The 24,303-nt window shown below is 38.0% G+C and overlaps 2 protein-coding genes and 1 long non-coding RNA gene across 8 annotated transcripts; 2 read left to right on the top strand and 1 right to left on the bottom strand.

Annotated features, from left to right (window-relative positions):
• Window positions 1–1,042: 1,042 nt before the first annotated feature.
• LOC136264985 (uncharacterized) lies at window positions 1,043–1,846 on the bottom strand. The gene is made up of 2 exons (XM_066059749.1): window positions 1,180–1,846; window positions 1,043–1,122 (listed from the first exon to the last, which is right to left on the bottom strand). The coding sequence occupies exons 1-2, from the start codon at window positions 1,844–1,846 to the stop codon at window positions 1,043–1,045; spliced, it is 747 nt and encodes a 248-aa protein (XP_065915821.1).
• Window positions 1,847–2,299: 453 nt separating this feature from the next.
• LOC136263702 (uncharacterized) lies at window positions 2,300–4,978 on the top strand. Of its 6 annotated transcripts, XR_010704751.1 has the most exons (10): window positions 2,300–2,314; window positions 2,369–2,923; window positions 2,978–3,044; window positions 3,092–3,203; window positions 3,252–3,352; window positions 3,402–3,641; window positions 3,697–3,757; window positions 3,809–3,870; window positions 3,927–4,559; window positions 4,690–4,978. It is a non-coding gene; the product is annotated as an uncharacterized lncRNA (long non-coding RNA). The 6 variants fall into 6 exon arrangements; XR_010704754.1 differs by having other exon boundaries at window positions 2,369–3,044; window positions 3,124–3,203; XR_010704753.1 differs by having other exon boundaries at window positions 2,369–3,044; window positions 3,697–3,751; window positions 3,812–3,870.
• A 10,235-nt stretch (window positions 4,979–15,213) lies between these two features.
• On the top strand, window positions 15,214–18,647 carry LOC136263456 (scavenger receptor cysteine-rich type 1 protein M130-like). The gene is made up of 4 exons (XM_066057986.1): window positions 15,214–15,438; window positions 17,253–17,442; window positions 18,086–18,234; window positions 18,288–18,647. Exons 1-4 carry the CDS (start codon window positions 15,327–15,329, stop codon window positions 18,542–18,544), a joined length of 708 nt encoding a protein of 235 aa, XP_065914058.1. The 5' UTR covers window positions 15,214–15,326; the 3' UTR covers window positions 18,545–18,647.
• Window positions 18,648–24,303: the final 5,656 nt, after the last annotated feature.

Here is a 24,303-nt window from a genome sequence, read left to right as displayed (position 1 = left end):
AAATTAAAGTTGTTTGCTGCTCCCCGTGGATTTGTCGCTTTCTGTACCAGTGGCCTTTGTAGCAGGACGAGTCTTCTCAAGCTTTTTTCTTTCCCTTGCATCCTTTTTTTCTTTGAGTTCCTGTTCTTTTTTCTGTTTCTCTACTTCCTTTTCTCTTAAGTGTTTTATGCACATTCATCGTTGGTGAGGACTCTAGCTCCACTAATTCTTATTTGCTTCTTTTTCTGCTTTGGCACGGGTACAGTTTGGTGCAAATATTCATAAATATAGTTCCCTTTTTGAGATGGCCCTGGAATTGAAGCATAAGAGGTTGGCCTCTTCCTTGCCCTATTTAATGCACCGTATACATTGTTGTAGTTCAGAAGTATCTCTGTGTTTGAATTTGTGGAGGTTTAAGTTGGCTCCTGGGTGGCATTGGATGTTGTGGAAGTTTTGGCCAGCCATTCACTTGGCATTTCATTTGGGTAGTTTTCCATTAACCACCTAGCATAGCCTTCATCATAGACATCATATCCCTCCTCATAACACCTTATGTACAGATCACTACTGTACCCTCCTCATAACACCTTATGTACAGATCACTACTGTGCCCTCCTCATAACACCTTATGTACAGATCACTACTGTACCCTCCTCATAACACCTTATGTACAGATCACTACTGTACCCTCCTCATAACACCTTATGTACAGATCACTACTGTGCCCTTCATCATAGACATCATATCCCTCCTCATAACACCTTATGTACAGATCACTACTGTGCCCTCCTCATAACACCTTATGTACAGATCACTACTGTGCCCTTCTTCACTTAATTGCTGACTAGGTGGGTCGTTACGAGTGACTTGTGATATTTCACCTATAACCAGCAAAGCTTTTAAAGGCAATGTTTTTGTACAATGATTATTACCTTCTTCCAAGTCCTGTAGCTTTTTTACCCATTCACTTGGCGCTTCTGTAGGGTGCTCTTTCAATAGCCACCTTGCATAGTCCTCATTGTAAATGTTGTAGCCTTCTTCATGCCTTCTCCTGAATAGAGCTTCATCTCAGTGTCGGATCAAATTCATGAAGCTCCATGTTCCTACCTCCAATTTCATCATTGCTGTCATCGTGATCAGTGTCTACATATATTTACATGCAATAGAATGATAGGTGTATTTTATTAAAAATTTTGTTACCTGTCTCACTCTCCATATTTTCAATTGTTGGCCGTATTTTGTCTGGGTCAAATGGGTATATTCCAGAGTTTCTGAATCCCACACAAATGTTACTGGAAATCATTGCTTTCTCCCATGCTTCTTTTAACAGGGAAGGGAAATTGTATTTAGATATTCTTGCCCCTGGATTTTTGGCTTGAAAATTGTGTGCCACCTTGTTCCATTCAGATTTCAGTGGCTTAAATACACATGTATCGAGGGGCTGTGACACATGTGTAGAATGGGGTGGCAGACAGAACATGATGACACCTTGTTCTTTTGCATACTCACAAACTTCAAGGTTGTAGTGTGTCTTGTGCCCATCTAAGATTAGCAGTAGTGGCCTATTGGACACAGCATATTGTAAGAAATGATATTTAAGCCATATTTTGAAAAGTTCGGTGTCAATCCACCCATTCTCGCTGCGTGCATACCTTGCACCAGCAACTCCATTTTCCATCCATCTTGGATTAAGTGTTTTCGCATTATATATTACATAAGGTGGGATAGCTTGGCCAACAGCATTTATGCAGGCCACCACTGTTGTTTGAGTCTTATTGCCAGATGTGCGACACTTGATCTTTTTTTGTCCTTTTAAAGTGACAACTTTTAATGGACGATGCTCGTAAGCCATTCCAGTCTCATCCATATTGTAAATGTTGGCTGGAGACTCATTCAGGTTATTTTCCGTTAATGTTTTTTGTAGCAGATCAAAGTGATGTTTAATTGCCTTTGATGTAACATTATCAATTTGGACACTTTCAGCAACATCCCCTTTATGCAGTGATAGGTATGACTTTGTTAGTTGAACAAAGAATTTTGTTTTGCATGCAGAATAAGAGAATGCTAATAGTAAACAACTGCAACTAATAATTATGCAAAATGGTGGCCATTGAGTAACTATAACTTACGTACATCTATTTAAGTGGTGCTAGCAGTTATATATAGTAGTGATATTGTTGTACATATTTCCTCCGGCTAACTTATCAGTTGAGATATGTTATACATCATGCAAAAATTGTGATAAAGATGATGATAAGATGACAAAGTGTTGTAAATTGATCCCCTGTAGGTGCACCATCTTGTGACCACACCGAGGATGTTGGCGCCTCTTGCAGTAAGTATATGATAATAATTATGTTAATCACAGTATCTCATAATTATCCTACAGTTAATAATGCTGATGATAGAGGCAATGATGATGATAATTTTGTAGTGATTATTGGTAGTCCGGCAGTGATACTAGTTATTATTGTTGTCATGGTGATACTGTGTATCTGCTGTATGATCCCAGGCTGCCCATGATGTTATCAATCAGTAAATAGCTGGATTCAATCAAATGCCTGTTCAAGCTATACTATAATGATATTGTACTCTATTTAGCTACCATTGTCAAAATGTTACTATTATTATTGTAAGTACACTATAGTACATTCGCGTTGAGCTGAATCCTGGGTTGTTGATTAAGAAGCCATACAAGATCAAAGGCTTTAAACATAATGTTTATGACGCATTTATTCGTAAGCCCATGTTACGGGCGCGCACTTAATTGTTGAGAATATGGCGTCCAGTGTACCGTCAGCGAGTGCGGAGCGAAACCCTTTTGGAAAGACGTTAAACAGCCAAACGAAGTATCTACTTATGAAACTATGGGAGTACTTTAAGCAAGAAGCGAAGAAATGTAAAATTTCTATCAACATCACGGAGAGAATCTCGAAGGCCACCGGTATTTTGTATCATGCCTTCTTTGCTGGGTTTTGGCATACATTACGCCACGCAGGGATTTCAAGGACATCCATTAGAATGGAGCACCGCAATAAAGGCGGTTTATTTACGCCAAGAAAAAGGTACAAAATGCACTTTGCACAAGCCCGCTCAATTCTGTAATCGTCAGGTACAAATGTTCACGAGTCCATTTTGATACAGACAGTTTTGACCCAGATACTATCAGACAAGATCCATTCATTGTACGGAAGGGAGGAAATCTATCGCTCTCAAAGATTTTGGTAAGTTAAGTTTTGAAACCTGGAACTTTGTCACTTACTCCGTCTTAGGCCAAACTTAAGAATGATGGTGTTTTCTCTGGGGGTAGAACATTGCTTTAAAGAGTGTTGAGTGATATGGGATTTAAGTACAAGACAATTAATGACAAAAGGTTAGCATTGAAACTGTTCGTGCTTTAATTTCACTACACGTATGTGCAGGGTATGCTATGAGCAGCCCTGCACAGTCCATCAGTATCATAAATATTAAAGACGAACGAGGTGCAACAGAACTGAAGGAAGACCAGTTGTGTATTTGGATGAGACTTGGGTAATGAAGAACTTCTAGAGCAATTCCTCATCCAAATCGGCAGTGATAGTGAAGATGGTGATGGTGGTATTAATGAATTGTCCACTAGCAGCAGCGGGTCCAAGTCTTCTTCTGGGCTTACTTCATCTGATGTAAGATTGTTTGATATTTGCAGCATTGGTGTTACAACTTGATTTTGTTCCCCAGGAGTCATCAGGTAGCTGGGATTAAACTCTGTGAAGTACATGAAAATACAGATGAAGTACGTGTAAGTGTGTGCACTTTAATAAAAACTATCATTGCTTTATTGTGCTATCAGAAGTTGAACATACCATCCCTTGTATATTTAATCAGTGCAGGAGTGTTTGGAAGTCACTACAGGTACTATCAGCCCAAATTAATACAAACAGTATTATTTCATTTGTTGAAACTTTTAGAGTTTTTTGGGAATGTAACTTCAAAAACAAAATGCTGGCTGGAAAAACTGTGTACATGTGTGGCGAAGTGATGAGAAAAGTATTAAAATGACAAATTGACTAAATGGGAACAGAAGATGATAGTCAGCTGTGGTGAATGTGAAGTAAAATACATGTTGTTTGGCTCACTTGCAGGAACACCAATGCTACATAACGGATTTTGAGCTGTTATAATTTGGTTTTTTTCTCTTTTGAGGCTGAAGAAGTTTTTACCTCAATATAAGCAGGCCACTTATCTTCTAAATACAGTGCAACAGTGGCCCCAGCTCTTCTACTTATGCAACTCTGTTTTGCACACACAAAGTCTGTTTTATTTTTCTTGTAAAAGTGTATTACAGCCTCTTACATAAGGGATGGTGAAATCATGCGTGTTGAGGGCGGGTATGTGACGTCTGGCTTCGCCACAAACATGTGTCAACATGACCATCAAAGGGCCGCGCTTTAGAGGCTTCCCCATTGATAATGTATGGCGAAACTTTACAGTGTCATAACGGGAGTGTCTTACATTCGAATGAAGCGCTTTTAATATATTTTTAGCGGATCGAGAAGCGCTACGTATCGAGCAATACAGGAGCCCCATGCGATGTAGCAATCGTAAGTTATTAATCGTTTTTGAGGGTTCAGCTCAACGCGAACGTACTATAGTCTAGATATATCAACATGTTTTGCATTTGTGTATATGATGCTGCCATAACATCATAATGTCAGCATGTCTATTAAATAGATTGTGGTCTTTGGTTTGGATCTCTGTGTTGACTACCTCTCGTGCTTCACCATGACTGTATCAAATTCAAGAACACTGAACATTCCTTGACTAACTTTCCACACTGTGATGCTAGCAACATTTTCATTGTGTATAGTGCAGGAGAGCTATCAGTCACCTGTTGTGCAAGACATGCATACACATTCGATGAATCACATTAATAGAGGTTGGAGCAGTGCAAAATTGTGTTTATCAAGAAATAATTTGTAATCACTTTGTATCTTCTAGTAACACATTATGTTCTACTGTAGCAGCATGTGTGGTATATGATGGGAGTGATTTCACTGATAGTTCATGTGGATAATACTGGATATATACATTTATGTTGCTTCAGGTTTACTGACATGCTTAATAATGACCGATATGCACTTGGAACAACTCCAAAGATTCTATACAACCAGTTAATGAGTTCAAATCTATACAATACATACAGCTGCATGCTTTCCAACAAATTTCTATACACTGTTAAAATGAAGAGTAACCACAACTCTCAAGGAGTTCCCAGTGTAGGGAGGATTTAACACCCCTGGAGAGTAACCATTACTCTAAAGGAGTAACTGGGGAGTAACACATGCTCTGAAGGTGGTGTCACTTACTCTTCAGAGTAATGGTTATTCTCTTCAGAGTGTTGGTTACTCTCCATGGGGTGTTAAATCCTCCCTACACTGGGAACTCTTCAGAGTGGTGGTTACTCTTTATTTTTAACAGTGTAGCTGCGCTTCATGCATGCATGATAGGATGTATGTGCCTAGCTATACAATGTTAACCCTACAACATGTATGTGTATATAATACAATTCTTTTATGATTACTTATACCTAAAGGTTAACACCCGACCAGTGTCAAGTCTAATAACATTGAGATCAATTTTGGAGTTCCACAACTCTGTAGTACTGACAAATACAATTCAGTTTTATAGTAGCTACAGTATTAATATTACAAGATGCTGAGTGACTATATACAGCAATATGGTAATCAATGTAAATATGTATTTCATGTATTTTATGGTAGTCCAGTTGAAATAGGCTCATACTTTACCTTCTTATAAATCTATGGTAGGATGACTAACTAGTCCCCCTAAATGCAAGGGAGTGTCTATGTAAAGTTTGAAGCATACAACAGACATGGATGACATTCTGGAGGACATTCAAAATTTTTATGATTTTTGGTTATTTTCACTGTGTTGGTACAGGTAAACTAAGTAACTTTTTAAAATTATAAAATGTGCATGTAGTTGACTGCTCTATTAGAGTATTTTGATCTAAATCTTTGATACCTTTGCAAATCAATGCAAAAGCAATTTTAATTTCCTGAATAAAGTTGACCAATTTCTGAAAACTTCAAAAATCCCAAGGATTACTTCTGAGTCACTGTCCTTTGAAATATATATATATATTTGCATTTAGAACTTTGAGTGGATAAGCATGCATAATCTTATAAAAACATTGACATAGCTACTAGGCTGGTCCACGTCATTGTAATGTGCATACATTCTTGAGAACTGCTTTTTCACATACAGTCACCCTACATCACACAAATAAATAAAAATAAATACCTTTTGTACAATAAATACATTCAAAGTGATACAACGATGCATGTATGATTAAAATTCTTCAAATTTTCTTGTATAATGGTTCTGCTTTCTTACAAATGAGTTTGAACCTTTATCTCAAGTTAAGTTCTGACATAAAACTGGCACCTGGGAGGACACCTAATAGCAAGAATTCAACCAATAATTAAATGCAATGAAATTATATTAAAACTTGAATGTATTAGCCAGACCTATAATTTATATTGGGACCAAAATTCTTGTCCTTATTATGGAGGCTTTTTTTTCTATTGTGTCCTTAATCTGGGGAGTTTGTTAAGAGAGGTTCCACTGTAGTTACATTCCACTACTATATATGTATGTGCTTGTGAGGAACTATATCACATCAGGGCTGTTCACTTTCTCTATGAGCACTTTACCTTACACTATCTGAGGTTTAAGTGGCTAATTTATAAGTTGATTTCGGTATTCATATAGCACTTCTGACATCTCAGTACTAGAGGTGGTGGAAAGGGGTGGTAGTTAAATCCCAGGAAAGGCCCAGGGTGGTAGCTAACTTTGAAAAAGGAAAATGTATCGGCTGGTAACAGGATAAGGATGAACCTCAAGATGAATACTGTGAAATTAATTTGCAGTCACATAAATCAGTAAATTAATTTTTTCCTGCATGTTTTTTTGTTTTGTGTATGGCACCGACAGTCCCTCACAAAAGGACAAACAAAAGTAGTTCGGTTACATGAGATTATAAATATCATGTACTTTACTATCATGTAAACTGCTAACAAGTGGCAAATTGTTGTGAAATTTGTTACAGTGCAGCACATATTGATGATAATCGCTTAGCTATCTTGGCAGAGTCACTGTTGCAAGTAGGAAGGAGTAGTTAAGTAGAGACTGTATAGAGTAAATTGTGTCAGTATATTTGGCTTAGCTCAGTAACTACAGTTACCATGTTTCCTAGATTACAGTTAATTATGTATCTGTAATGATGATAAAAGTAGTGTGAAACTCTACAAGGAAGTCTGGTAGACTGCACGGAGTTTCAGTTAGCTACTGGAACATGAGGTGCTGTGTGTAAACATGGATTTTACAAAGAAGGTTATACAGACAGCTGGGATATCAAAGTGGAAGTTTTGTGGTCTGTGGTCAGCCATGATCATGTTGAAATTATCATGCATGTCATCCTTACTCTTTGTGTATACTTGTTTCACTTGTCTGAGAATCAGTCTTCATCCTCGGTACTATATTTAGGTAAAATTTTCTTTCTATCTGTGACCCTAGCCCTCTATGGGATATGCTCCATCAAATGGTGTGTTACCTTGGCAACATGGCCAATTCCAGTTAGCAGCCCTATATGGTTTGAATGACTACATTTTGTGGTTTGGTTATTTTGTAAAGCTTTAATTTAAGATCAGTGCAACAATTATGTTCCTTGAAAATTTGCATGTGAGGGACAAAATTTGGAGAATTGGTTAATTTGTTTCAATCGACTGAAATCCAATTTGGCTTATTCATTTTGCCTATTATGATAACCCTTATTGGGTGACAGGCTATACTAGATCACAGTACATGTTCAGCAAAATAATGAGGATAAAGATGATGACGTTCACAAGTGGTGGGTGGACTAGCATTGATCATCTACAATATCATGTATTGGCTATTATAGAGTTTACAAGACAAACAAAATAATTATGAGGTTTTAGGGCAATCATAACAGTTACAGTTTTTGTATAATTTGTGCTGCAAAACATGAACACAAAACTTGTTAATGAGAACCAATTTCAGTGAAACTGAGTAGCCATCTCTCTCTTTCACTTTTAGTAGGTCTCAGTTTCACTGTAACATAGTTTATTATTGACTTGTGGTAGCAAGAGTTCATAATATCCTGTCTATATATTATGAATTCTTGGTAGTAGCTTATCTGAATTTCTTTTTATAGTTTTTTGACCTCTCTGAAGATCTCTTGGTTTTTTATTAATGACAATTCATGTTGCTGACTGGCCACATAGTAAACATTTTCTTATGTGCACATAACTGTACCAGTGATTTACATCCATTAAGAGTACAGTAGGACCTCACCGTTGATTTTCTGAACAGTATTAGTGACTGTTCTATTAGAGTATTTCGTCATTGGGTGAACGTTCTATTAGAGTAAATGTATGTTCTATTTTTTCCGCCCTTGCCATCACCACCAGCAGACTGGCTGTCAAGTGCTGGACAGTGTATATGTTGTATTTCAACAGAATGCTGTATATAAATTAATTGGCTTCATTTATCTGAACAAATTTACTTATCTGAACATGAACACTTTTATGGTTGAACTGGCACAAGTGTTCAGATGATAAAGGTTCTACTGCATAGGCAAGGGGCCCCCCTCACTTTTTGGGATACTGTTTGCAAGAAAAGATCAAAGATACTCTAATAGAACAGTCAGGATCTGGATACTCTAATAGAGCAGTCACAATATTCAGAGCAGTGTAGCAAATTCCTTAGCTACGTATGTGTAGTTATAAATAAGGAGATGTAATTGGTGGAGAGCAGCTATTGTCAACAGGCTGTGACCTTTTTTTTTGGTCTTCAACTTACAGCTTGCCTGGCCCCCTCACTCTTTGGCCTGCTCCATCGCCCCTGTCCTACTGTATAACTGTATTGAGTGTGCATGGCATACAAATATGCAGGGGTTATAGCCACATATATTATTGATGTTCCATATTTAGTAAAGTCATGATTTAAGAATTCCAGTGCTGTAAAACATGCAAAGTAAAGCATGTAGTCAGCAACAATCAGTCAGTATCGCTGGAACACATCAAGTAAAGTGATCTGTCCAACATGTACACTTTTAGGTTTCCTTCAGGTGACTAGATACTACTGTTCCACGTTTTCCTTGACTGCCTCTTAGAATCAATGTAGGATTTGATATGCTCCTGGTATTATGCTAAATCAACTTGATTGGCAATCATTGGAGAGAAGAAGAGATGACTCGATTTTGGGTATGTTTCATAACATTATAAATCAGTATGTAGATATCCCTTGTGATCATATCCTTCATAATGTTCCCAGTATCACTCATAGTAGCAACAAGAAATTCCTGCACTTACCCTCAAGGATTGATTCTTTCATGTATTTGTTTTTTCCAAGGACAATCCGATTATGGAATCCCCTATCCGATCACCTTGTGGAAACTGATAATGTTGATACTTTTAAAACTCTACTAGCTAGCTACTTAATTAACGTTTAGTTTGTTAACTAATCATGTACACTATACTAGTGATTGAGGTCTGTACATTATACACTGTATAATACAGTAATGATAATCTAATCCAAAACAGCCAAGCTGTAAAAAAAGTGTGCGGCCCTCAGAAAGGCTATGGTGAAAAAAGATGTGAAATCCAAGGTGGCGGCCAAGAAATGGCTGTGATGGTAGGTTAGTGGTAAAAATTTTAATAATGACAATTCAGGTGAATTTTTGTGCCGCTTCACAAAAATTCACCTAAATTGTCATTATTAAAATTTTTACCACTAACCTACCATCACAGCCATTTCTTGGCCGCCACCTTGGATTTCACATCTTTTTTCACCATAGCCTTTCTGAGGGCCGCACACTTTTTTTACAGCTTGGCTGTTTTGGATTAGATTTCATTTCTTTTTGTATTTGTATACCCCAAAGCCGGCCTATGGCCAGCTTTGGGACTTTTTAAACCTATGTTTTTTTCTTTACAACAGGAAGAAGAAAAGATGAAGTAGATGTACTTTAAATATTTTATCAGTAAATGTACAAATTATATATACTGTATAATACATATGTGACCGGATTTGCGAAAAGGGGTCCAATTTGCCAACTTTGACAATTGATAACTTCAGATTGGAAAGAGCTATTGCCTTGATATTTGGGCAGTGGTGAGCACCACTATAGCTGAATACATGGTGAAATGTTCAGGTTAATATGTTACTTGAACACTGAGTTATGGTCTCCAACATTTACGGAATTGGATGTGTGTGGAAGACCCCTTTTCGCAAATCCGGTCACATATATTGATTACAGAAATCTCCATGGTGGTTTCTTTGTAACTGAACACTCTACAAGGTGACTTCTTCTAATTGCTCTCTCTACAGGGTGAATTGTTTGTAGCTGAACGATCTACAAGGTAACTTCTTCTAGCTGATCTCTCTACAGGGTGATGTGTTTGTAGCTGAATTTTGTATAGGTGATTTGTTTGCAGCTGAGCTCTTTACAGAATGGTTTCTTTGTAGCTGAACTCTCTAAAAGGTAACTTCTTCTAACTGATCTTTCTACAGGGCAATTTGTTTCTGGCAGAATTTTCTACAGGGTGATTTCTTTGCAGCTGAACTCTCTACATGGTGGTTTCTTTGTAGCTGAACTCTCTACAAGGTAATTTCTTCTAGCTGATCTCTCTACAGGGAGATTTGTTTGTAGCTGAACTATCTACAAGGTAACTTCTTCTAGCTGATCTCTCTACAGGGCGATTTGTTTGTAGCTGAATTCTGTACAGGTGATTTGTTTGCAGCTGAGCTCTTTACAAAATGGTTTCTTTGTAGCTGAACTTTCTCCAAGGTAACTTCTTCTAACTGATCTTTCTACAGGGTGATTTGTTTGTAGCTGAACTATCTACAAGGTAATTTCTTCTAGCTGATCTCTCTACAGGGCGATTTGTTTGTAGCTGAATTCTGTACAAGTGATTTGTTTGCAGCTGAGCTCTTTACAGAATAGTTTCTTTGTAGCTGAACTCTCTACAGGGTGATTTGTTTGTAGCTGAAATCCCTACAAGGTAACTTCTTCTAGCTGATCTCTCTACAGGGTGATTTGTTTGTAGCTGAACTCTCTACAGGTGATTTGTTTGTAGCTGAACTCTACAAGGCGATACTTCTAGGTGATCTCTCTACAGGATTCCTTGTTTCTAACTGAACTATCAACAGGGTGATCTGTTCATAGCTGAACTTTCTACTGGGTGATTTGTTTGCAGCTGAACTCTCTAAATGGTGGTTTCTTTGTAGCTGAACACTCTACAATGTGACTTCATCTAGCTGAACTCTCTACAAGGTGACTTGTTTCTAGCTGATCTCTCTACAGGGTGACTTGTTTCTAGCTGAACTCTCTACAGGTGATTTGTTTGTAGCTGAACTCTCTACATGGTGGTTTCGTTGTAGCTGAACTCTCTACAAGGTAACTTCTTCTAGCTGATCTTTTTCACTGCATATTTGTTTGTAGCTGAGTTCTCTACAGGGTGATTTGTTTGCAGCTGAACTCTCTACATGGGAGTTTCATTGTAGCTGAACTCTCTACAATGTGACTTCTTCTAGCTGAACTCTCTACAGGGTGACTTGTTTCTAGCTGAACTCTCTACAGGTGATTTGTTTGCAGCTGAACTCTCTACATGGTGGTTTCTTTGTAGCTGAACTCTCTACAAGGTAACTTCTTCTAGCCGATCTTTCTACAAGGTGATTGAGTTTTTTGCAGCTGAACTCTTTACATGGTGGTTGCTTTGTAGCTGAACTCTCTAAAAGGTGACTTCTTCTAGCTGAACTCTCTACAGGATGATTTGTTTGCAGCTGGATTCTCTACGTGGTAGTTTCTTTGTAGCTGAACTCTCTACAATGTGACTTCTTCTAGCTGAACTCTCTACAGGGTGACTTGTTTTTAGCTGATCTCTCTACAGGGTGACTTGTTTCTAGCTGAACTCTCTACAGGTGATTTGTTTGCAGCTGAACTCTCTACATGGTGGTTTCTTTGTAGCTGAACTCTCTACAAGGTAACTTCTTCTAGCTGATCTTTCTACAGGGTGATTTGTTTGTAGCTGAATTCTCTACAGGGTGATTTATTTGCAGCTTAACTCTCTACAAGGTGACTTCTTCTAGCTGAACTCTCTACAGAGTGATTGATTTTTTTTGCAGCTGAACTCTCTACATGGTGGTTTCTTTGTAACTTAACTCTCTACAGGGTGATTTGTTTGTAGCTGAACTCTCTACAGGGTGATCTGTTCATAGCTGAACTCCCTATAAGGTAACTTCTTCTAGCTAATCTTTCTACAGGGCGATTTGTTTGTAGCTGAGTTCTCTACAGGGTGATTTGTTTGCAGCTGAACTCTACATGGTAGCTTCTTTGTAGCTCTACAATGTTACTTCTTCTAGCTGATCTCTCTACAGGGTGACTTGTTTCTAGCTGAACTCTCTACAGGTGATTTGTTTGCAGCTGAACTCTCTACATGATTGTTTCTTTGTAGCTGAACTCTCTACAAGGTAATTTCTTCTAGCTGATCTCTCTACAGGCCGATTTGTTTGTAGCTGAACTCTCTACATGATGGTTTCTTTGTAGCTGAACTCTCTACAAGGTGATTTCTTTTATAGCTGATCTTTCTACAGGGTGATTTGTTTGTAGTTAAACTCTCTACACGATAGATTCTTTGTAGCTGAACTCTCTACAAGGTGATTTCTTCTATAGCTGATCTTTCTACAGGGTGATTTGTTTGTACCTGAACTATCTACATGATGGTTTCTTTGTAGCTGAACTCTCTACAAGGTAACTTCTTCTAGCTGATCTCTCTACAGGACAATTTGTTTGTACCTGAACTCTCACATGATTGTTTCTTTGAAGCTGAACTCTCTACGAGGTGATTTCTTCTAGCTGATCTTTCTACAGGGTGATTTCTTTGTAGCAGAACTCTCTACAAGGAAACTTCTTCTAGCTGATCTCTCTACAGGGAGATTTGTTTGTAGCTGAACTCTATACATGATTTGTTTGCGGCTGAATTCTCTACATGATGGTTTCTTTGTAGCTGAACTCTCTACAAGGTAACTTCTTCTAGCTGATCTCTTTACAGGGTGAATTGTTTGTAGCAGAACGATCTACAAGGTAACTTCTTCTTACTTATCTCTCTACAGGGTGATTTGTTTGTAGCTGAACTTTTTACAAGGAAACCTCTTTTAACTGAGCTCTGTACAGGGTGAATTGTTTGTAGCTGAACTATCTACAAGGTAACTTCTTCTAGCTGATCTCTCTACAGGATGATTTGTTTGTAGCTGAACTATCTACAAGGTAACTTCTTCTAGCTGATCTCTCTACAGGGTGATTTGTTTGTAGCTGAATTCTGTATAGGTGATTTGTTTGCAGCTGAGCTCTTTACAGAATGGTTTCTTTGTAGCTGAACTCTCTACAAGGTAACTTCTTCTAGCTGATGTATCTACAGGGTCACTAGTTTGTAGCTGAATTCTCTACATGGTGGTTTCTTTGTAACTGAAGTATCTACAAGGTGACATCTTCTAGCGGATCTTTCAACAGGGTGATTTGTTTGTATCTGAACTCTCTACAAGAAATCTTCTTCTAACTGATGTTTTAACAGGGTGAATTGTTTGTAGCTGAACTCTCTACAGGGTGATTTGTTTGTAGCTGATCTCTATACAGGTTACTTATTTCTAACTGATCTCTTGAATTCTGTTCAGGGTGACTGCTCTATTAGGATGACTGCTCTATTAGAGTATCTTGATCTCGCACTTGCTACACCAAGTTGGATTTCGTGTTATAACTCCGTGGCTTTAAGTCTGATTCTTCTACACCATTGAAGAGCCTTTCTAAGATGATAACTCCATCTGTACAGCGATTTTGAAAGCATTACCCCAAGCGGTTTACCTGGTAGGCGTGGCAAGCATAATAATAATAATAATAATAAAATAAAAATATTAAAAATTAGCTAATCTCGATTGCGTAATTGTTACACACTGTTGATTTTTTCGCTGTATCTTCCTGGTTTTTAGCTCGATTTCTTTCAAACCACAAAAGGTTTGAGGTTCAATAGTTAACCTATTCACCCACCGATTTTCAGCTTCTTCCCATACGCGGTTTACCCTGTAGGCGTGACAACATATTGGTGTTATTTTTCGTGCATAATCGCTCATAACGCTTTGTCTGTTTATGGTATTCCAGCCAAAGTTGGTACCGAGATGCGCCTTTATACCCCCCTTCTGTGTGCCAAATTTCAAGGCAATCGGATAACGCGTTCGAGTTTTATAGCAGTTTTTGTAAGTGTGCGACAAGAAAAAGAAAAATAAGAAGAAAAAAAAAACGAAGAAACTCAACCAATTTTTGAAGTCGCATATCTCGGGAACGCGCTAAGCGATTTCGCTCAAATTTGGAATGTAGAGTGCTGCAGTTGGGGGGCATGTCCACAGCAAAAATCGTCTTGTTTCATCAAGGAAGCACAGAGCTACGGAGGTGCGAAAATTGCGTTTTCTTTCTTCCTGTCAATATACTCACGGGTGTTACGCGCCGGCTTCTTGGGCCGCATACTCACGGGTGTTACGCGCCGGCTTCTTGGGCCGCACGACACACTACCGTGTGTCTTGATAATACCCAGGTGGTTATTTCAATTATGGTTTCATGAAAACATAGAAATGCATTTCTAGGAAATATGTAGGTAAACATATTGTGGTCTGTATAGCTATCCTGTGATAGAATTACTGGGATTGCTTTACTATTCCTTAGTAACATGTTTTGACTATAGTAACAGATTCGTACAGATGCACAGTTGCTTTGACAAATCATTGATACCACCGGCCATATCAGATTATTAGCTGACCCAACACCCTCTGCATTTGTAATTTGTAATGCAGAGCAAGTACATCAGTGGGCTTCGTATAGTTCAGTGGTCTGCATATCGTGATGCGTAGCTCCCACGCAAAATACGCAACACGGTGTATATACGAGAGTCCCGGTATTTCAAAACATATTTCTGTAATATTTCTTGTATTTATATGTATTTATAATTGAATTTCTCAGATAGTGTACGAGAGTCCCAAGACGTTAGCATAGATAGTATATTAGCTACCCCTCGTAATTGACAAATGTAGCTATAATGTACAGGCTTGCATGTGGTAGCTACACTGTGTGACTTCATGAGGGGGATTTTCGTTTGGGAATCCCCAACCTCAAATTATAATCATCACTAGTATGGGTGCATCACGGGAGTGCTGAACTCGCTATACAACAACAACAACTGGAAAAGTTGATTGGCAATAGCTGATCAACAGTAGATGACTGAATGCAGACCGTGTCCGTTGGAATGAAATTGATATTCACGTGCACCAGCACTGGCACTCAGCGAGGCACGCAGCTTATTTTAGTGATGCTCATCGCTTCCACAGCTATTGCAAGTAGGCTACACATTGTATATTGTTGTCACTGTATGTCGAGACCTGTAACTAGTATTGTGGGGTAGTGCATGTGCCTGACAAAAAAAAAAACAGCGGTCTGGCCACTTATAGCTATTGGGAATTTTGGGGTGACTCAAACCATGTGAAAGTCTGATGTATAGCTATCCGCACAAAAACAGCCTTAATAAAAAGTTAAATATCATTTGTTGGCTGCTTTCACCCAGGCTTTTTATGGCCACACCTATTTTCACAGCTTGGCTGTTTGTGCGGATATCACTTCTTTTTGTAATTGCAAGTTCCAAAATATATAGCTACTCACTGCATGAGCTATCCTTTTCCACATTTCCAACTATATGAAGTGACAGCTTAGTCAAGGCTGTGTCATGAGTGTTGATTTGTTTTTTTTTTGGAGCTCCTATGGATGGTAGAACTTGATGCTTGAGTGCTGCAATGATGACATACGTCATACCATATGCACCTCATGTACACAATCTGCACTATGTACGTAGCTAACAGTTCAATCTGTTGAGTCATCAAATTTGTGTAAGACATTGTATTATGATACCACCATGCACAAGACACTAGCAATCTAGTCAAGAAATATTTTACTGTATCTGAAATTGACCATCACAATGTAATCAATCAACATATAGGGCTGCCAGCACAGTTTGTTACAAACAACCCATGGCAAAGAGACCATTGCAACAGCATCAGCACTGCAATCCTACACCAGTTAAATTGGCCAACCCTACAGGATCAATGTATAGAAATAATCCTTTTATTTGAATTAGTAAACAACTTAGTTATTGTTCCCTACCACTACCTGCTGTCACCATCTTTAGTTCTGAACGCTAGAGCTAATCATCAACATTCTCTCACTGCCAACCCAGTACAGAAATTACTAATTTTTCCCCTAGATGACTATTGAATGGAATTCTCTACCCTACCCTGATCTACATGAAATTGGCATAGAAACAGTTAGGTTTTACTTATTTACATAATGATTATGTATATTAGCATGTAACCCCTAAGAGTTTTGCTAATAAATAAATATGAGGATATTAATTTTTTTAGTGAGTTTGGAGAGATTAGAGGGGAAACCTAGGAGGAGTTTGTGTTTGAAATTTTATGGCCTAGATTTCTCCAGTCTTGCATGCAATCGCAGGATCTAACAAAGGCACATACGGAAAGCTGTCATCATGTTATGAAGGTAGAGCTTTAGAGTGTTTCGTAGCTTCCTTATTTACAATAGCAATTTAAAAGGGTATTTCTATAGTTTAACAAATCGCCACCCAACCCGGATCAAATAATTTGCCTTCAGTTGTAGATTAAATTGTACAAATCTGATGGAAATCCAAGTGAGAATGAAGGAGCATTGCTCGAAAATTGTATAGATATGCAAGTGAGATCATGAAGTAACTTATCCTGGCCTCAGTATTGCCATGAAATCCTTTAGCTAATCAGATGCTTTTGTTTGAAACACAATTATCATTAATTCACAATTCAGGATTGACCTTTCTTTTAATGGTACTTGCCATCAGTCCATACTAGGATAAGCACATAACATTATAGCTCAGTTGGTTATCACTATATAAGCAGCAAACAGAAAGCATGCAGGAAAGGCTGCATGCATCGATATCTCGGCAACCGTGTAGTCCATTCTATATATATATATATATAGTTCATCAGTTTAGTCCACTGACTGTCTATAACCATCCCAGTGTTGGTGACTGGTAAACCCTCAGAATAGTGGTTATGTATGTCTTCCTATTACTACGTGCATGATCTTACCATAAGTTGTGTCACAACACTAGACTATGGTGACATGCGTATCTGTAATGACAATGGCAACTGTGGTGTGAAGTCTGGTAGACTGGAGTTTCAGGACAAGGATGGCACATGGGGTACTGTGTGCAACTATGGATTTGATGATAATAGCAATGCTGTACAAGTGGCTTGTAGACAGCTGGGATACCACACTGGCAATCTACTTACTGATCAACAGTAAGATGTATATGTGTAGCTCAGTTATTCTGATTATTGCAAAAATTTTCAATGTAATTTGTAGTGATATAGCTATATGCTATGGGGTAGTGAAAATAGAATGGTGCCTTAAAGTGCATATTTTGGAGTGGGTGTTACTTGAAATTATTTGTTGGATTGTATTGTACCAAATTAAATATATGTAACTTATAGGCAAACTCTTCATGAAAAATCCATTTTCTAAATAATAACCTATTCAAAATGTGTCAAATGCCCTAATTAAGATCCCATTTTACTTTCACTGGGAATATGGCATGCGTTGGCATCTGTCTCACTTCCCATACTTACATACAAGAACACAAAAGTAATCGTTATAGTATTAAACTGCTTTTATATAATGGTTATGCCGTGCAACTCAGTACTTAATTGGACACCAGTTGAATGTTGAGGTGTGATTACATCATGTATTAATTTTGTAATGTTAATTTACATAATCAGTTTAACTGATATAAATGCTGATCCCTATTGAATTAAAATAGATCCATAACACAGTGTTATATGTGGAGTGGATGAGTAGCTCAAATTGTACATGTTTGTTGAACATATACTATGCACAGGTGTATGTTAACATGTGTAACTACACAATACTTATTATTTAATATAGCTTCCCCCCAACCAACTTGTCTATTGCGGTATGTTATACAGGATGTGATGGAGATGAGAAAGTGCTATACAATTGTACTCTTGAATTATGTCGTGTCCCTAGTACACGATACTGTACAACACATTCACGTGATATTGGTATCTCTTGCTGTAAGTGGCTATAGTGTTACTACCATTTAAGGTATTATTATCAAATTGTATAGCTACAACTGATCAAGATGATGACAAGCTATGGATTATCATTGCTGGTAGTGCTGGAGGAGTTGTATTATTAGTAGTGCTGGTTATTGCTGTCACTGGATGTGTCTGTTGTATGCTAGTTCGTAAAAGAAGACATTCTTATAGTCGCATAGAATTAGAACGACGGCATAGCAGTAGTAGTGGTGGTGATGCAGACAGTCTAACTGTAGATGGTACATTGTCTCAGAGTCTATGTCACTGTATGAACTGCACTACTTGACATAAATATCTGTATATATCCGTGAATTAGCACCATTATTATAAAGCTTACAGTGTTATGATCTGTTGTATATTAACTAGGTAAATCTTAAACAAAAATTAAAGTTACAAAAGAAATAGTCAGTGGATTGCTGAAACAGGCAACAAACAAGAAGCTGAAGAACATACTACACAGCAAGTTACAGAGTGCTGAAAAAGTAATATAGTAAAGGTACTTTTAATGTTGCATCAGATCAGTTCTTTCTGTTTGCCATAGCAATGCACATTCCAGTGTACTCCCATGTAAGCCATGTTTGGATTATTCACAGCCAGACTGGCAAAATTACTATAGTTATTTCCTTATTGGTGGAAAGCCATATAGGCATATATATATATATACATTTCTAGGAAATGTACCTATCATGCATATATTGAAAGTGACCACAGTAGCATAAAACTATAGTTGGTTGTGATATGAAGTGTGCAACTAGGCCAATAACTGCAAGGGCTATAATATATACATTAATATTAGCATTAGCTATAGGTGGAGGTACTTGGCAAAATAAGATGGACAGCAAACTATATACTACAAACGTTAAAGTGAATGTGTTGTGTGAGGAAGTGTACACGGTACTGGGGAATATATATCTGCTGTATGAGAAGGGTTTTAGTGACAATGTTGGCACATTATGTATACATCTTGTGTAGCTAGTGTGTTTACAATAATAAAATATTATAATAAGAATTGTTTGGCTACAGTATAGGCTGCTTGTATCCTTTTGATGACTACAAGACTATTGCAATCCAATAACCTACACCTGAAAATACTAGCAAACACCTTGACAACTGTGTAACACATGAATGCAGGTGGTTGTGGTTGCCAATCTTTATACAGTACACAGCTGAAATAAACACTATAAACCTTCTTAGCTATTCCTATAATCGTTATTGGATTACAATAGTCTTGTAGTCATCAAAAGGATACAAGCAGCCTATACTGTAGTCAAACAATTCTTATTATAATATTTTATTATTGTAAACACACTAGCTACACAAGATGTATACATAATGTGAGTTATTATTATGGGAAATATATTTGTCCATATCCTGCTGATTCCGTCACATGATTTAATTCCTTAGTACCATGTTACTGATTGCTTAGTAACATGTTTCTATGGGTATGGCAGATCCTGCTACAGACACATACGTCACTACCAGGGGTTATGCCACTAACAATTCTGCAAGAGTATTGCCCAGCATCATCTGTGCAGAATGCTCAGTGTTGCTGTCAACTATGTGTAGCTAGTTATGTGTTGCATGGTTACATGCAGTGTTGAGTTTGCTTACAATGTGCTTCCTGTACACCGGGAACAGAGTTCAAACTGAGGATATTCAGGGTTATATGAAGTATACCTTGCTAGAAAATAGTATACCTTGCTAGCTGCTTGCCAGGTTGCAGTAGTTTTAAAAATATAATGCAAAAAACATACAGTTTTTCTGCAGTTAATATCACAGGTGAAAATGTGAGAGCTATCTCATACTATCCCAATAGTGTAATATGTAAGAAAACAGGATCTGGTTCCAGATCGATTTTTTCTAATAGAACAGTCATATGTGAGCAGATTTGACAAAACCAGGCTTCCACATACACCCAATTCTTCAACTTTAACCTTTTGTAATTTGACCACTCGGTATACTATTGACCTTCAAATTTCACAAAATCCTCTCATTGTATTTGCAATGACTGGTCAAAATTCTACATTGAGTCATCATCCCACAAATCTGGATGTGTGTGGAAGCCTGGCTTTTCACATAATACATTCTAATAGAACAGTCAAGTAAAGTACATGTATAGTCTACTGTTATAGAACAGTAATAATTTTCAAAATAGTCTGTTGTTATATTATCTACTAACCTCCAACATCCAGCTATAATCAAATTTTAGGCAATGTAGTGTAGCAGCGAAAAAAATTGCATCATTTTCCCCCCCATCATGGGACGTTGTTTGCAAGAAAAGATCGATATACTCTTAGACTAATAGAACAGTCACAGTATTCAGAGAAACAGTGTAGCAAGCTACATCTGTGTAGTTATAAATAAGGAGATATAGTCGGTGGAGGGAAGCTATTGTCAGCAGGTAGTTACCTTTTTTCTTTTTGGTCTTCAGTTTACAGTTGGCCTAGCCCCCTCACTCTTTGGCCTGCTTCACTGCCCCTTAATTGCATATTATGCTGCTGTTAAGTTATCAGCCATCTGATTTGTCACCTTGCAATTTAATTATTTTGTATTTCTAATAAATTTTATATGGGTCATAACCATAAATACTGCATTATACACAGGAAATTACAATTCAAACTTTAAATACTAAACCTCTAATCTATGCTTCTTAGGTGAATTCACATATCTATAGGCTGGCAAATTTTATTTGCGTATCTGGTTTTTGTAGTTTTTAATTGAATATGTTGGCTCTACAGGAGACTGTTTGAACCTCTTAGCAATTCCCCCCTCCTCCCACCAACATGCACACACACACACGCACGCACACACACACACACCTGTTTTCCTCCCTTCTTTCCTTCTCTGCTACCCACAAACATGGCTTTCCTAATTGGAAGGATCAGACAGAAGAAAAGTGGACAGTTGCACCACTAGTGCACACCATCACATGGAAACCAGCGTACCCATTAAACCCCAGTAGGAGCCTTAATAAATAAACTAATGTCCATTTGGTTCCACAAGGGATAATAAGTCACTCTCTAGAGTTCCTATAGATATATATATATACTTACAATGGGCAAGGAGAAAGCATCCTGACTGCCTGGCAGACTCCTGTAAACATTCAAACGTTAATCGGATGGCTGCAGGTTCGAGGCTGCCCAGGTCCAGCCATGGGTTTTTCCACCTTTTCAAATACACTTTATGTAACAACTTTAAACAGGCTGGTGTCTTACAGACCTTCAGCACTTGCACTGTAAAGCCTTAATAAGTACAGTGTAAATAGGAACATACATTTGATCTGGCATAATGACAATGTCCACCAATCCATGACTGTCCTCAGTGCAGAGTTCAGTATCCCCTAGGAGGCTTGCCACAGGGGTTGGTGTATTTTAAGTGATATCTTTTGGAGGTGCTGACCGACATCAACACATGCACACGCATACACAGCAAAGCCCTGAGCTGCCTTGCTAGCTGATGATGGACCCTGGATTTTTTGCTGACAAGCTTCTGCATGCTTCTGCTATATATATATATGATACGTATAATGCTCTCCACTCTGACCTGGACCTCCTAAAGCTACTTCATTTCATACCACTCATTCACTCCAATACCAATAATGGTATGCACTACATCTCTCAACCATCTTCTTTCAACCACATCTAGGGCGGGGCTTAGAAAAATTAATAACTAAAAGAATTGTCTTGGATATTCTCTTGTCTGCCATTCTTGCCAAATGGTAAAGCTACTCTATAACCTGTTCAGTCCACAAAAATCCATATCTCGCCATCTCTTTCATCATGATGTGTTCAGACCACTACTGTCTGTTGTGTTCAGATGACTACCGTCAGTTGAAGATTCCTAAGATAATTCTAATACACCTACATATACATGATGGAAAGAACTCAGTTTCTATTGTGTCTCTTCAGAGAGGATCCAGCATTCTGCACCTGTACATTAACACAGACAGCACGCAGGTATTATATCCTCTTCTTAATTGATACACTTACCAAATATCTTAACACCGCTCCAATTGTCACAGACTCTTCTTAGGAACGGGAACCAATAGTTATTAGTTACATCACCATCTCTCCACACATCATGGATTAATTCACATAACCTATTTAACTTGACTACAAGCAGCCTTCACCATTTCTGGTAGTATAGCTGATTCACCAGCAGCCTTTCCATTCCTAATTTTACTGATAGCTCTACACAATTTTTCCACAGATGGTAATTCCTCCATTTCAGTTCTAATTGGTTTCTGTCTCACCTTATTTACAGAAAACTCACTCTGAACATAAAATCTTGGTGAAGTGTCTCCTCCATCTTCCCTGTTCTGCTTCACCAGAAGAACATGCATTTCCTTCATCTTCATCATACTAGATCTCACTGGAACCAGCCCTCTTCTCATCCTCTCAATATCTCTAATGCACTTCCGTAAATTTTCCCATTACATCTTCCTCTGTCTGCTTCCTCAGCCTTACGCAAAAACCATTTCTCCTTAGCTAAATTGTATAGCTTGTTATGCAACACTGTGAGCAATAGCAAATTTGTGTTTATCTCTCTCTTGTTTTTGTGCTCAACCATAAACTATAAATCCTTCCTCTCCTCAAGACTCAGCAGCACTGTCTCAAAACCAGTCAGGTTGTTTACCACTTGAGTATCCCAATTCTGCTTCATTTTTCCGACTTCATAATTACTTTATTTCTCATTAATAGCATTATGTTCATTCTAGTGTACCTCCACAGAACTGCTCATCCACAGCCATTAAATATCTATCTCTAGTTGTCAACTCTCCTTGTACATCCACAATTTTGTCATTTCTTTCCTAGTAGTTTTAGGATGTGGTCTTCTCCTCTTCTTGTCAACATTCAACAATAGTGTTTGCCCTCAATGATCACTATTTCAACCAGCTGCATGCATCACAAATGCAGCCAGACATCTCCTTTGATAGTCTTTATTTTTAAATCACATAATTTATGCAGTACAACTTCTGTGATTTAGGATGTTGCCATGTTTTCTTGTATTATGTTCTTCTAATACCATCATTGATTATTGATCCAACACGAGCATTAAAGTCTCCCAACAAATAAATGTAGGGCTCATTCATTGCATGGTACTGTGGAGAGAGCATCCTGAATAAGATTGCAGAAATCATTCTCAACTTGCAGCAAAACTTGGAGCATAACAAGAGAACACATCACCATGCACAGGCCAGTGTTGCAGAGATCAATTTACATAGATCCCCATAACTTCCATTGACTGCATTAATTAACTCTTAAAATTAAAGCAACACCTTCTCCTCTTTGATGACTTCTTGAGTTAATGTAGCAGGACTACAACAGACCAAGTGGTTTGGGGCCTGTAAAAATAGCACTAGACAGTGTTGCATTGATATCAGCAAGGGCAGTACTCAATACATCAACGACTTGATCAATTTTAATGATACATTTGATCTGCTTAATGATGCATTTGACCTGCTCAAGTGTACTGAAAGATAGCTCACTCTGAGAGGAGCACAACACCTCTGCAGGGGAACGATCTTGGAATGATAAGAGTGATGCCATCATGTGGCACCCAGTCTTCAAAATCACCAAGTCAGCTTTAGCCAACTCACAATAAATGAACTGCCCAGGGATCACTACAGGGAAATACTGACTGATACAGTCTTTAAAAAGATGAAATTAAATTGGTTGCCTGTAGTTACCTGATCAAATTAGGGCCACTGCAATGAGATACTTGTTTCTCATCAACCACCCGAATCAAAATAATTATTTTCTTAAGTACATGTGCACTCATTATTGCACTTGATAACAACTTGGCTCTTTCATGTGTGATGGTAGTGGATTTCATGGTATTGCATGGAAAACTACTAGTTCCATATATGCAAAATTGTATACAATCCCATTCAGATGCAGACACCTTTCATGTTCTGTGTTGGTCTTTCTGGAGCATCAACAATAAAACATTACTGAAGCACCAAAGGTGAGTGCTACATTAAAATATGGCCATGATCTGCACTATATGTACGGCCATCATGTCTAAGAGTCATGGTAGCTCCAG

The sequence above is a fragment of the Dysidea avara genome, chromosome 8, assembly GCF_963678975.1.
Source record: "Dysidea avara chromosome 8, odDysAvar1.4, whole genome shotgun sequence".
NCBI lineage: Eukaryota > Metazoa > Porifera > Demospongiae > Dictyoceratida > Dysideidae > Dysidea > Dysidea avara.
The sequence above is the reverse complement of the archived record's forward strand: the minus strand, read 5'-3'. Positions and strand labels throughout refer to the sequence as shown.

What these genes read in the sequence shown, in the direction of transcription:
- LOC136264985 (XM_066059749.1), bottom strand. Translation starts at nt 1,846, where the DNA reads ATGGATGAGACTGGAATGGCTTACGAGCATCGTCCATTAAAAGTTGTC. An exon ending in AAATATGGAGAGTGAGACAG is followed by an intron (nt 1,123 to 1,179) that starts GTAACAAAATTT and finishes AAATATATGTAG; the next exon opens with ACACTGATCACGATGACAGC.
- LOC136263456 (XM_066057986.1), top strand. Translation starts at nt 15,327, where the DNA reads ATGCAGACCGTGTCCGTTGGAATGAAATTGATATTCACGTGCACCAGC. An exon ending in AATCTACTTACTGATCAACA is followed by an intron (nt 17,443 to 18,085) that starts GTAAGATGTATA and finishes TATTTAATATAG; the next exon opens with CTTCCCCCCAACCAACTTGT. An exon ending in TGATATTGGTATCTCTTGCT is followed by an intron (nt 18,235 to 18,287) that starts GTAAGTGGCTAT and finishes CAAATTGTATAG; the next exon opens with CTACAACTGATCAAGATGAT.